The sequence below is a fragment of the Lutra lutra genome, chromosome 8 (assembly GCF_902655055.1).
Source record: "Lutra lutra chromosome 8, mLutLut1.2, whole genome shotgun sequence".
NCBI lineage: Eukaryota > Metazoa > Chordata > Mammalia > Carnivora > Mustelidae > Lutra > Lutra lutra.
Window position 1 is genome coordinate 25,756,913 of NC_062285.1, and position 14,099 is coordinate 25,771,011.

General features: G+C 45.3%; 1 protein-coding gene across 9 annotated transcripts in view; it reads left to right on the forward strand.

Annotated features, from left to right (window-relative positions):
- FRMD4A (FERM domain containing 4A) overlaps positions 1-14,099 on the forward strand; it is a 622,361-nt gene that overhangs the window by 476,025 nt on the left and 132,237 nt on the right. For all 9 annotated transcript variants that reach the window (XM_047739601.1, XM_047739605.1, XM_047739603.1 and 6 more), the window contains exon 4: positions 9,612-9,704. In XM_047739601.1, coding sequence (XP_047595557.1) covers positions 9,612-9,704 — 93 coding nt within the window. The remainder of the gene's footprint in view (positions 1-9,611; positions 9,705-14,099) is intronic.

Below are 14,099 nucleotides of genomic sequence, written 5' to 3' on the forward strand. Positions count from 1 at the left end.
GTTTGTTTATTTGAGAGAGAGACAAGCATGAGCAGAGGGAAGATTCAGAACGACAGGGAGAAGCAGGGAGCCCAAGGCAGGACTTGATCCCAGGACTCCTGGATCATGACCCAAGCCAAAGGCAGACGCTTAACTGACTGAACCACCCAGGCGTCCCCAACATGGAATTTTTAAATAACCCTGTGTCCGAATTGTGCATGTGTGCTACGATGTGGAGTGTGTGTGTGTGTGTAACTTATGCAGGTGCAACACCGTGCCTCCTAAAATGAAATTGAAGTTTCATCTTTCATTATAGCCCATGGTATATTTGGACAGGGCTCGTGAGCTGTAAAATACCAGGCAAGTGTAAGATCCCACCAGCAGTATTATGATTCCTTATGATAGACCAGAAGACTTCAAGGCCATTGATGGCCAGCATGGCCTTTCATATTAACTGCTGTTGATGGCATTTTGTAGGATCTGGATGGGGCTGGAGATGAAGTCTATAAAAGCAAATGGAAGACAGGAAGTTGGAAGTTTCTCTAAGCTTCTCTCACACCATCAGGTTATATTCTTTAATAAAGTGCCTAAATGCACCAGACATGACTTTGAGCCCCAGGATATTTAATATCATTGACTAATCCACAGTTTTGTGGCATTAGTACTAGCTTCGCCTTTTAACTTCACTTTTTAACTTCTTATTTTGAAATAATTAAACTCACAAGAGTTGACAAAAAGAGCGTAGAGTTTCCATACACCCTCCACCCAGCTTCCCTGATTGTTACAGTTTACAAAGTGTGTGACATTTTTCAGAACTGAGAGATTAACATGGAACTAGTCAACTTTGATATTATTGGTATGAAACTATAGACTTCGTTTAAGTTATACCAGTTTTTCCACAAATGCCTCTTTTTTTTCTGTTCGAGATCCAGTTGAATTTAGCCCCCTCTTATTTTTAGTAACTAATACAAAGAGACATCAGTGGTCATCTGTAGATGGTCTGAATGCTGGTGGTCCCTGCAAAAATGACATTTTGGCAGCCTTTAAAACATTCTGAAGCAAAGTGGGAGCCTGGTATAAATTTGATCTTAAAATAATTATGCTTTGCTAGAGTTGCGGTTCTCAGCCTTGACCGCACACTGGCGTCACTAAGACATTTTATAAAATACCAGTGCCTGGGGCGTACCCCCCGAATTCTGATTTATTTGGTCTGGCGGTGGCCTGAACATCAAGATCTTTCAAGAAGGCCCCCGACAGATTGTAACATGTAGCCGAGTTTGAAAACCCCTGTTCTAGAGGGAGAAGGGAAAGTTGGAGTAAATTTCTTCTGCCTCCTCCCTGAGATCCAAGAAGAAAAGCTGAGTTCACTCAAACTTTGAGTATTTGGGGCCAGACATCACCAGTTATGTCATGACACATGCCGGAGACTTGCACAGTTAGAAATTGTCTCCGTTCCAGGGAGAATCAGGAAACCTGATGTTTGAGAACCAGCTCAGATTCAGTGTTTCCATGAGCCATACGCTATAACTGAAATTTTCAGTCCTTGGCTCCCATCATTGAAGGAAAGTTATTTGTACATTTTATTTTTGAGAAATTTCCATGGACTATTTGGTTTTAACACCCAAGTTTTGTTTTGTTTTGTTTTCAGAGCCCATGCTTCTGGTTGCATAATTTAAATCAGTAAAGCCCTGTTTGCAGTTATCTGATCTATTCTCCATCATCATTTTGTTTTCTCTGTTTGGGTTTTTCTTTCTTTTTTTTTTTTTTAAGATTTTATTTATTTATTTGACAGAGAGAACACAAGCAGGGGGGAGCAGAAGAGGGAGAGGGAGAAGCAGGATCTCTGCTGAGCAGAGAGCCCAATGTGGGATTTGATCTCAGCACCCTGGGATCTTGACCTGATCCAAAAGCAGATGCTTAACCAGCTGAGCCACCCTGACACCCCTGTTTGGGTTTCTTTTTCAAGGAAAATTCTTTATTGAGGTGTAATTGATACACGAAGAACCATGCATATTTCATGTGTACAATTCAATGAATTTAGACATATGCAAATACCCTTCACAGCCAGGTGTGTATAGTTAAGTTTTAAGTTTTTAACTGTTGACAGAAGATCCCATCATCAACAGCTCTACATAACTTTTATCCTAGGGGTGCCTGACTGGGCTCAGTAGGTAGAGACTGTGACTCTTTTTTTTTTTTTAAAGATTTTATTTTTATTTATTTGAAACAGAGAGAGAGAGAGATCACAAGTATGCAGAGAGGCAGGCATAGAGAAAGAGAGGAGAAAGCAGGCTCCCCGCTGAGCAGAGAGCCCGATGCAGGCCTCGATCCCAGGACCCTGAGATCATGACCTGAGCCGAAGGCAGAGGCTTAACCCACTGAGCCACCCAGGCACCCGAGACTGTGACTCTTGATCTCAGGTTCGAGAATTCAAACCCCACATTGGGTGTAGAGCCTACTTAAAAAAGTAATGGTAGGGGCACCTGGGTGGCATAGACAGTTAAGCATCTGATTCTTGGTTTTGGCTCTGGTTGTGGTCCCAGAGTCCCAAGATCAAGCTGTGTATCAGGCTCTGCACTCAGCGTGGAATCTTCTTATGAGTTCCTCTCCCTCTCCCTCCTCCCATCCTCCCTGCACTCATGCACATGCTCTCTCTCTCTCTCTCTCAAATAAATAAATAAATCTTTAAAATAATAGTGAAAAAAAAATAGGGGCGCCTGGGTGGCACAGTCAATTGAGCATCTTTTCTCTTGGTTTCGGCTCAGGTAGTGATCTCATGGTCGTGGGCTTGAGCTCCACATCGGGCTCTGTGCTCCATGTGGAGTCAGCTTAAGATTCTCTCTCCCTCTCCTTTTCCCCCTCCCTCTCATGCTCTCTCTCTCTCTCTAAAATAAATAATCTTTAAAGATAGTAATAATAATAAAATTTTAAAATAACTTTTAGTCTATTTAACAGAAATAGTCAAACACACCCCAAGTTGAAGTAATGATTTTCATTGTATATTTAGATTTTAATTTGAATCTCTATGAAAAGTGTTCAGAATTGTGTGTCAGATGCTGTAAATGAGTCTTTTTATGTAATGAAAACCTCAAAGACGTATTCAGAAAGCTGAGGGAGGAAGAAACGTGTTGAGCCATTATTGCATATTTTAAAAGCCAGGTACAGCTAGAATGTATTTTCACATACTAATTAAGAAAATGACTAGTTCTTAACCTCTTATTTAATCACAGAACCCTTTGAAATTTGTTAACAAGTTACATTCCATCATCTCCACCAAAATTTACACACATAATAATTTATGCTCAAGTTTTAGAGGGTTCACAGATACGTGAAACCAGAATCCTGGGATAAGAGCCAATTAAGGATTTTTTTTTTTTTAAACAACATGCTATGTTTCCATTGATCACATCATTGATTGGTACTCTTTGCAGTTTGATTCATCCAAATAACTTAGGTCCCAAATGCCTTGTTGTACTGGAAGTGCCTCAGCCGTCCTGTGCTGGGACAGTGGGGAGAACCTTCTGGGTCCTTTCTCCCCTCAAGGAGAAGGATGACCAGCATTGGTGGAGGCATCTGAGAAGGGTTTAGGTGGTGAACATTCCCAGCCTCAAGCTTATCTACAATCTGAAAATAACATAGAAAAGCAGTTTTCCCCTTGCAGAAGAAATAGCAGGAAGATACAGTGCTGAGAAAGTAGTTTTAGAAATAGTTTGGGATTTCCATTCAGGAAATGCTGTGTACCAGGAGACGGGGGAAAAACATCAATGCCAAGACCTCCATGCCTGGGTTGTAACTGCTGCTCGTGAGAACGTGGCATTCGGCTCCCAGTGCTACCTCGGAGACAGCCGTGTAGACATCCAGACATATGGCAAACCACAGTGCCTTCCATTTAGGGACTGGAGAAGGGCTCTAGAGCTCTTCCTGTGTGCAGCTGAGATAAATAAAAAAGAATGGGGCGATCTGAGGAGGTCTGAGGAATCCCTGTCTTCTGACATTTACATTCCCAGTGCCAGCAGGACAGTGGTACTCAGATCCTGGGGTCAGTAAGCAGTGAATTCTCCCCAAATGTGGAGACTGTTTAGGGCAGGAGCTGTGTGTCTGCGTGGATGGCTGTCATTACACCAGCAGTATTGCTCGATGGAGTGTGTTTGAAGCTGATGGATTTGTTCTGGAGCCGTGGTTTACTTAGCATCCACTGTTAAGCCCTGGAAATAGAGAGATGACTAGATTTGACCCCTGTAGGGCTTGCATTTTTAGTTTAGAAGGTAAATAATCAGATACAGTGTAGGAGGTGCTACAAATGAAAATTCAGAACAACCTTAAGAGAACATAGTGGAGCAAACATTTCCTCCACAAATAAAAAATTAAAGCCATAAAGTCAGTGGGACCGAACAGCCATCTGTTTTCCTTGATACTCCTCTTTGTCTGTCTGTCTCCTTCTCCGTCTCTCTCTCTCTCACACACACACTCACTCACATACTTGAAGGCCACTGTTTGAGAGTTTCTAGCTAAATTACGACCCCTGAGCTATCCTTGATGAGCCCACATATTTCCAACTAAGGACATGAACTAGCTAAACATTCTTCCCTTTGAGGAGCACTCTGCCCACCCCCACCCCACCCCCCAGTCCAGTGACATCCATATGCATTTCATGCTCTTGCTTTGGCTTTCTTTGGAAACTCATTCCATAGATAATAACCTGTCTGCGGTAAAAACCTCTAAAAGGCACAAGGCACAGCATATTGTTCTCCTTCAGGGGTCCAAGCAGCGACCAGCTTATCAGATACCTCTACCCTCTGGTAGCTCCCCATAAACAAAGCTCTCCTTAGGGCCATCTCTATTGAAGTTGCCAACGCTCGAACCAAAAATCTATTTGTATTATATGTAGAAGCTAAAAGCAATCTGTTAAGTAAATGCATCCAATTTCTGCTGCCCAGAAGCAATTGCGTATTTATTACCGGCCCAACAGTTTGACCTATCGCCACCATAAAGCAAATGAGTGTTATCTCGCTCAGCTTTAAAGATAGTTATCAGTCAAGCAGCAACACAAATACTCTGAGTGTCGGCTGGGGCATTTTTTTAATTTTTTGCTTTGTTATTGGTAAATGTACCGAGGTGAAATCTCAAATGAAAAATCAATGAGAATAATGAAAACCGAGCTATCAGACATCTCTTAGTTACACTGAATAGAGAAAATGCTCCTTTGATCTATTCATTCCCCATCCCACCCTAACTTAAAGGGAAAAAAAAGTATTTGAGGAAGGGTCTTGGTGCTGGGACTGTGGGGTGTGATGCAGGGAAGGAAGCGGTGAGGAACTCTTGGTGCCATTAACTGTCACAAATGTGACTTGGAACCACATACAAGGAGCGGACAATATTTTAACAAGCCCAGAGTACTCGAGTTTCCAGGGGACTTTCCAGTCAACATTTCTTTTTTTTTTTTTTTTTTTTAAGATTTTATTTATTTATTTGATAGAGAGAGGTCACAAGTGGGGAGACAGAGACAGAGAGGGGAAGCAGAGCCCCCTGCTGAGCAGAGAGCCCAACGCGGGCCTCGATCCCAGGACCCTGAGATCATGACCTGAGTTGAAGGCAGAGGCTTAACCCACTGAGCCACCCAGGCACCCTCCAGTCGACATTTCAATCCATCTCTTAGCTTTTGCCCAAATATAAGACAGTTATCATAAGAGACCTTGGATGAGTCACTTGTCCCTTTGGTCTTTGCCTTCGTGAGCAGCTTGCGGTGAAGAGATTTTTGCAGGCACGTGAAATGGAGCGAAATGGAGGGGGCCGCTTCCTTCTGCCCAAGGGCCTCAGGACTCTGGGGTCCACCTGTCCGTGGTTGTCAGAACCCTGTGCATGCGTGTCTGTCCTGCCATCGCCCACATCCCTCAGCTGGGGGTTCAGGAGTCAAGCAGAGGAAGTGGAGAAAGGAAATTCATTCTTCCTCGGACACTGGCTGTTCAGTCTGGAGTGATTTTGGCCTCCTGCTTCCTGATTGTGTTCTTAGTGTCTGACTATTTCAGTGCTTGGTAAATGCTAAACTAATAATATGGCACCAATAAGGAATTTCCAATTAAATAAATATATTATGAAACTGTCATTCTTTAAAAAATGTTTTTATTTTTATTTATTTCTATTTATTTATTTTAAAGGTTGACTGGTTGATTGATTGATTTCCTGGGGGGTGGAGGGAGAGGGAGAAACTCAAGCAGACTCCATGCTGAGCACAGAGCCCAACACAGGGCTCAAACTCATGACCCTGAGATCACGACCTAAGAGGAAACCAAGAGTCAGACAGTTAAATTATTGTACCACCCAGGTGCCCATCTTTAAAAAAATTTTAACGGGAATGAAAGTCTGTAGAGAGGTAATCTATTCCTCTTGTTGTCTTCTGCTCACATGGATGAAGTAGGGCAGAGCACCCTGAACAGAGTGGCATCCAAGGGACACCTATGTCTATGTCCTTTCATATGTAATGTCCCCACCTAGAGGTTCTTCACCAAGTGAATCATGGCCCACCTTCACCCCCCTGCCCCCGCCAAGGCCAGGTTGAATCCCAAGCAGTTGGTGTGGTCAGTAATGTTGGGCCGTTGGAGTGCACTGTGGATTTCTCTTGTGATAATCATAAAAAGGTCCTTCCTGACAGACCCTTTATCACAAATTATTGTCAGGCAAGAGATTAAAATTTAGATTAAAATTTAAATCTGCTTAGTCATTGGATGGATTGCTGTTGCGAGTTTTCTCAAGATTTTCTGAACCCGAAGAAAAGGCTCTGGGAGATTTTGGACATTTTCAGAGACAAGAAGAGCGTGACTGTAACTTACTATCCAGTACTTAGGGCTAACATTTGTGTTAATACCTTCCACTTGATCAAACATACACATTTTACCTTATGAATCAGGTCTCTGTTTTTCAGATGTAAAGGGTCTATTGGGGAGACAGAAAGCATACACAGAGGAGCTTCCACAGATGGTGGGGAGGGAGTATGGGAGCAGGTGTGCCTGGGGTGGGCACCGTGAGGGTCCAGAGAGGAACCCAGCCCAGGCTGGTTTGTGGTGTGGGAAGGTAGTCAAGAAGCGCTTTCTGGAAGAAACACAGGAAAGCCAGGTCTTGAAGGATGGGCCAGGCTACACTCGGTGGAGAAGGAAGGGAAGGGCATTCTAGGCAGAGAGATGAGCTCAGGCACAGAGGTCTGAAGCAGTATGACCCTGTGGGGCAGTCTCAGCATTTCCGGTACAGCCAGAGATCAACTTGGCACCGAGGTCTTCTGCTTCCAGATCCCATCTTTTAGTTGGACGGGAATTTATCCCACCTTTCTGGAAGAAAGTGATCTAGTCATTTTATTTAGAAATCCTTTTTTCCCATTATTTTTTATCCTTACTATATTCAGAGAAGAATAACCAAACATGAAAGATAAAGTTAATAGAAAAAAAATGTTTCTCTAGATGTAGATCCTTAGGAGGAGGAAAAAGAGAAGTTCCTCAGGTGGACGCTCTTCAGAAGCAGATTCAAATACCATCTCTAGAGCCACAGCTGTGGGCTTCATTGAAAGAGAGATTTTGTGTAAAAGGTGCAGCTTGAATGAGCCCTCAAGTGGAGATGGAAACCTCTAGCATGTTTTCTGTCTTGCATTTGTTGGAGGCAAGCATGTGCTTGGAGGAGCAGACATTCTAATGCAGCGAGTCAGACAACTTTTGTCTCCCATTGTCCACAGAGCTAGTGCCAGCCTTTCACATGTTGCATATATGTTATGAACATGTTACCCAACATCGGGCACCTGAGGAGGCTTCATGGATCAGTTGTGTCTGTTCAACATGAGCTTCCTGAGTAAAGGTGATTATAGGACTGAGTTCTCCAGGCTCTTGGACCAAAACTGGGTCAGAAGAGGAGAAGAAAAGATAGATGCCCTCTCCTCCTCATACCTATCCCATGGCTCTGCCTCACTCTGCAAAGACCACTCTCCACACTCGTGGCCTCCCAGGCCCTAGCAGCTGGTCCCTGCCCTCTTCAACCTCATCCCTTTCTACTCACACAACATCAACATGCCAGGGCATACCTCGGGGCCTTTGCACATGCTGGCTACACAGCTTGGAACATAGCCCCTCTCTCTTTGCTAAGTTAACTCTTACTGTTCTTCAAATCTCAAACACCAGGCAGTACTTCTCAGACCCCAGCTCAGGTCCTTACGTGTTCTCATTTCTCATGGTCCTTGTACCATAGGTGTGAGGTCCTAATACCATTCTGATTAGTAATCCTGCCATTAATTGCAGGAATAGTGGCTGAGTGTCTGTCTCCCTACAAGACCTTAAGCTCAAGGGGAATCAGGATGGTGTCTATTTTGTACACCGCAGCATCTCCAAACCCTTTCTCCGAGAAAGCGATTAATTAATATTTACAAAAGGAAAGAAGAGAGGGAAGGAAGAAACACACAAGCCACTCCATTTATGTATCAAAGGTCTCTGTGGTTCACTGTTTAAAATAGCTTTGATGAGGTTATAATTAACATACAATAAACACTCGTTAAAGAGTACAGTTTGACGAGTTTTGACATGTGTCTACACCCATGAAACCATCACTACCATCAAGATAATGAACATATCCAGCATTCCCGAAAGTTTCCTCTTGCCCCGATGAAAGCTCTCCCTCGCACCCACCCCCCCAGGGCAACCACCAATGAGCCCTGTCAGTATAGATCAGTTTGCACCTTCTGCAGTTTATTTTTTTTTTAAGATTTTATTTCTTTATTTGACCAAGAGAGATCACAAGTAGGCAGAGAGGCAGGCAGAGAGGGGGAAGCAGGCTCCCTGCCAAGCATGACCTGAGCCGAAGGCAGAGGCTTAACCCACTGAGCCACCCAGGTGCCCCACCTTCTGCAGTTTATATAGATGAAATCCTACAGACTGTCCTCTTTGTCTGGCATCTTTCACTCAGTAATTACTCTGAGATTCATGCATGTCGGTGTACGTATCAATAGCTTACTGGCTTTATTGGGTCATAGTATTCTGCTCTATAACTACATCGTGCTCATTCCCCCATTGATAAACACTTGGCTTGTTCCAAGTTTTGAGCTGTTAAAGTGTTTTTGCACATCTCTGTGTAAAAATGTCTTGGCACAGACATAGCTTTCATTCCTCTCAGGTAAATATCTAGGCGTAGAATGTCTGGGTCCATGATGCATGTAAGTTTAAATTTTTGAGAAACTGTCTGTGATTCACTTTTCACCCCGTCTGCTTCCAGCAAGATGTTGTGAAGATTGCTAACATTTCTAAAGTGGGTTTTGCGTCCTTCGGGGAAAAAAGGCATCCAGGAAGGTGGTGATAAGGGAATTCAGGACGAGAGAATGATTCCGTTTTAAGTTGAGCACAATCTAGGAAGTGGATAGCAGGTGGTGAACCCCACACTTCCTGATTGCCGTTCGCCTCCTCCTTCATGTCAGACGGTATCTGCCGCTGATTCAGTGCCCCCCCCCCCCCGGCCCCGGTAATGCCTTGAGGTTCTTCAAATACTGAGAACTTAGGAGTGAGGTGGAGGGCCACATTGATCTGTGATCCAGCATGTTCTGCCGCACACATGCCTTCATCACAATGCAAACTCCGGAGTCCTAACCCATCTGTCTCTCTTCTCCTCAGGGGACACTTAAACTGGCTTCAGCTCGATCGAAGAGTATTGGAACATGACTTCCCCAAAAAGTCCGGACCAGTGGTTTTATATTTCTGTGTCAGGTATGTATACCTCGTGTCCATCCTTCTGCTGCTGCTCCTTTTCTTTGTCAAGAAAGGCCTGGGAGGGCAGCATGATTAAAGGAGAGGGAAATCAAGTTTGTTGCCATCTACTGTCAATGACAGAGGTCATGGAGGAGCTGCATTCCTAGTAGATGAAATGCTAGGGTGTGAGTGTCCAAGGTGTGTCAGTGTATGTGCACAGACATGCGTGTTTGTGCTCTTGCACAGGATGCTTGGGTGGGATTAAGAGCCCCCTTTTTTGCTTTTTTGGGGGGCATATTTCTCAAACTAAACTCGGTCTCTTATAGTAACACAAACCCTGGGGTTATTATTATTATTGGTGGTGGTAGTCATTTGGAACTACATCACAAATGACTGTGTCGTCTTTCCTTTTTTTTTTTTTTTTTTAAGATTTTATTTATTTGAAAGAGAGTAAGAGCACAACTGAGGGGAGGGGCAGAGATAGAGGGAAAAGCAGACCCCCCACTGAGCAGGGAGCCCAACACAGGCCTCGATTCCAGCATCGCGGGATCATGACCTGAGCTTAAGGCAAGTGCTCAGCCAACTGAGCTATCCAGGCAACGCTTTGTCTTCTTTCCTTTTATCACAAGTGGCACTTGGCCTCTTGAAATTTGCCTATTTTATCTTATCCCAGATAGGAATAGTTGAAATGCAGCAACAAACCATAGATCAGGGCGTTGCCCAGTAAGGGAGGATATGGCGTAATAAAATACCAGAAACGATGTGCATTTTCTGGTCACTAATCTATTATAAGTTTTATTTTGTGACTGCAGAGAATATAATTTGCTTCTTATGGTTAACATTTGCAAACATGAAGTCAGCCAGACTTACACTTTCATTTGCAGAAAGTTTTGGCAAGGCAGAGAGGGGGGTTGTGTCTTGGGTTCACGGGCAAAGCCCGGATCTGTGCGTCCAGATCCAGCAGCTCCTGGAGCCCTTGGTTCTTGGAGCCACCAGTCTGTGTCTGTGCAGAACCGTCAATATGCACAACTGCAGGGGCATTTAGGCTCGAATGCCTCCGTCTTCCGGTGGACACCAACACTCATACCCAATACACACACCCTGTCCTTTTTCTAATATATGTTAACAAGTTCAGTGGGGCACCTGGGTGGCTCAGTCAATTACGTGTCTGCCTTCGTCTCAATCATGATCCCGGGGTCCTGGCATTGAGTTCTGCATTCGGCTCCCTGCTCAGCAGGAAGCCTGCTTCTTCCTCTCCTCCTGTCCCCCTACCCTACTCATGCTCTCTCTCTCTCTCTCTCTCAAATAAATAAATAAAATCTTTACAAAATACATGTTAACAAGTTCAAGAGCAGGACAAACAATTAATAGTTCAGTTTTTCCGAGAGAACATCATCAGGAATGCAATTTTAATTGTAGCCATCCTGATACCACGGAAAGCATCAGAGAGCCTATCTGAGAATTAAAGGGTCCATTTCCCAGGCCAGAGTATGTATCTTCACCCCTGCTGGTGGAGCAGATCTAAACTTGCATTTAATGCCCTTTTTATTTGTTTCAGAGCAGCAAACCTATCAGAGCTAATCTTAGCCATTTCCATTACTGATGGGCATGATCTTGATGTCACAGTCTCTTTAATGGTGGCTCAATTTTCGCAGATAAATGGGAAAGTAACTGTGTAAAGGAGAGTTCACAATTCCACCGGGGGTGTGTGGCAGCATCCAGCAAGGCTCAGTTGAATTTAAGCGTTTCATTAACCTGTAATCAAAGGTGGCTGAGTCCACTTCCCATATATCAGGAGCTCCCCTCCTTCCTGCTGCTTTTCACCAACATTAATCAAGAAGAGAAGAGAAGATTCTGGGCTGGTTGTATATTAGCTGCTTTATGAGCTGAGTTACTGGTGGGCTTCGGGAACTGAGCCTTGGAAGAAAGCTTGGGGCGCCCTGAGATTGTCACTGAGGATTTGCAGGCCATTCCAAGTCGCTCCTGACTTCTCTCTGTGACACCACATACACAGAGGAGAGCTGCAGAAGTAGATCCCATGCTCAATATGGAGAACCAGGAATGAATGCTTCTGCCATCCACCACCCATTTTCCTAGGTGGCTGCAGCCAGCACTTGGGAGGACACGCCCAGGGAAAAACTCTCCCAGGCCACGTTTGGGGACAGACCCCAGCAGAATATTGTCACCAGGTGGAGTTCCTTCTGTAGCTCATCACAAAAGCTGCTCTTTCTGCAGAGCCTCGGGTTTCTATGTAGGTCTTGGCTCACCTGAGTGCCTCTAACTCTGCAGCTCCAAAGCCAGTCTCAGCATCTTAACCTCCCCAGGCCTTCCGTGGTCCCTCAAATCTGTGACATCATTATCCATTCAGTCCCGTAGGCTTCAAACTTGAAGTCTTTCCTCTTCCTCAGATTCTTAGGTGCATGAATTCTCTGCGGCTACTTCCACCTTCTGCCCTCTCTGCCTGTCTCCCCATCATCTGTCACTTGAACTGTTGCCACCACCTCCTAGGGTGGGTGTCCCCTTGGCACCCATCACAGAGGAGCCTGGCTCCCCGACCACACTCTCCCGAGTCCCTACTTTGCAGCCAACTATGCAACACAGAAGCAAAACACCAAGTGTCTGTTTTCTCCAAGAGAGGAGGCTGATGCTGGCATGTAGGCAGATTATGCATTTTTTACCTTGGTGCCTGGGCAGAATTCCTAACTTATACCTGGGTACCTTTCCAGGGGTGCCCTCAGGCTATTTTCTCCAAAGGAATGGCTGGACGAATTATCTTTATAAAGGACTCAGACTTTGGACGATCCCGGGGTCCATTGAGGATCCCCCATCTGGCTGGGCAATTCCCCCGTGTGCACGCTGACCTTTCTCTTTTCTCAATGAGAGCCTGATGGCTGGAACAGCCCCGGCCCAGCCAGCAGCCCACGTGCGTGCCTACAAGCAGTCTCTCTAGCCGCTCCTAGCCTCCCTCCTTTTGTTTAAACATCTAGAGATTCCATCTCTGTAACACATGCACCGTTAGCCTTTGTGGAAATGGAGAATAAAAGCACCCAATAAAAGACCGTGGAAAGGGCTGAATGCCTCAAGCTAAGAGTTGGGAATTCATCCAGTGGAAATATTAACCCCGTGCCACTGGGGAGCTAAATTTGGGCTGCCATCCCAGCATGGCTTACTATTTGGTAGTTGTATATTCTCTTGCTGTAATGCATATTCGAAACATCTGTGAGAGTGGGGGCAGAATTATCCCCTCCATTCAACCGATGATGAAAAACAAGACCCCAGTATATTAAATAACATGAATTTGAATTGAGGTAATTCTGCTTTCTCCTCTGAGCAGGTCCTCGAAGGGCCTTAGGCTGGTGTCGTGCTGCGTGGTATTCTCAGCATGGCGGGATAGAGGACTGAGAAGCTGTCCTCACTGACCCATGATTTAGCCTGAAGAGGACCTTCCCCCTTCCTTCTCCTGAGTCAGATCAAGGATCACCGGGAGCGATCACAGAGCCTTCAGAGTCTTAATAATTACCTAAAAAGGAAAAAGGTCTGAAGGAAGGGAACTATCCATTATTAAACACCCATCCATTATTCAGAATGATTGTAAATCTTCACAGCCCTCGAATCACGTGTTATTACTCCTAGGTAAAGAGAGGGAGATGAGGGATGCGTGGGTGGCTCTGCCAGTTAATCATCTGACTCCGGTTAAGGTCACGATCCCAGGGTCCTGGGATCGAGTCCCGTATCGGGCTCCCTGCCTTTCTCTCTCCCTCTGCCCCTGCATGTTCTCTCTCTCTTTCTCTCTGTTAAATAAATAAATAAAATCTAAAAGAAAAAAAATAAAGAAGGGAGGGAGATGAGGGCCCAACATACTGATTCTCCTCCCAATACCGCTAGTAAGTAACCACCTCTGTTCAGTTAGATCTGACTCCAAACTTCAGACCTCCCCCTTACACCACACTGCCTCTCTCTCCGCAAGTGAAAAGTGACCCCATGGTTGCTTCTCAGAGACTCTGGCGGGGCCACAGGCCAAGTCAGGATTTGTGACTTTGGTCCCTCTTGCATTGCACACTCGGCTGTGGCTGCAGAACCGGGGCGGGGTCCATCTGCAGAGATGGTGTGGCCCGGCTGCACCCCCACTGGGGGTGAGGGTGTGGAGAGCAACCCTCCCAGGCCTGACATTCCAGATCTAGCCCTACTGAACTCCCAGTGGCCTTGGTGGAGTACACCCCATTAGCAGGGGGCCAGCCCCCAATTGCAAAGGTTGGTGGCAGGTTGGAACTTCCGTAGCGGTGGAGGAAGGGGCCTCGAAGATGGTAAAGCAGCAGCTTTCAGGAGCCGAGGTGTGTGCTATTAGCCCCACTTGAGAAACTCTTGCCCTTAGCTGACCAGGGTGAACACCAGTGGGGAGGCATTCTGCCCTGC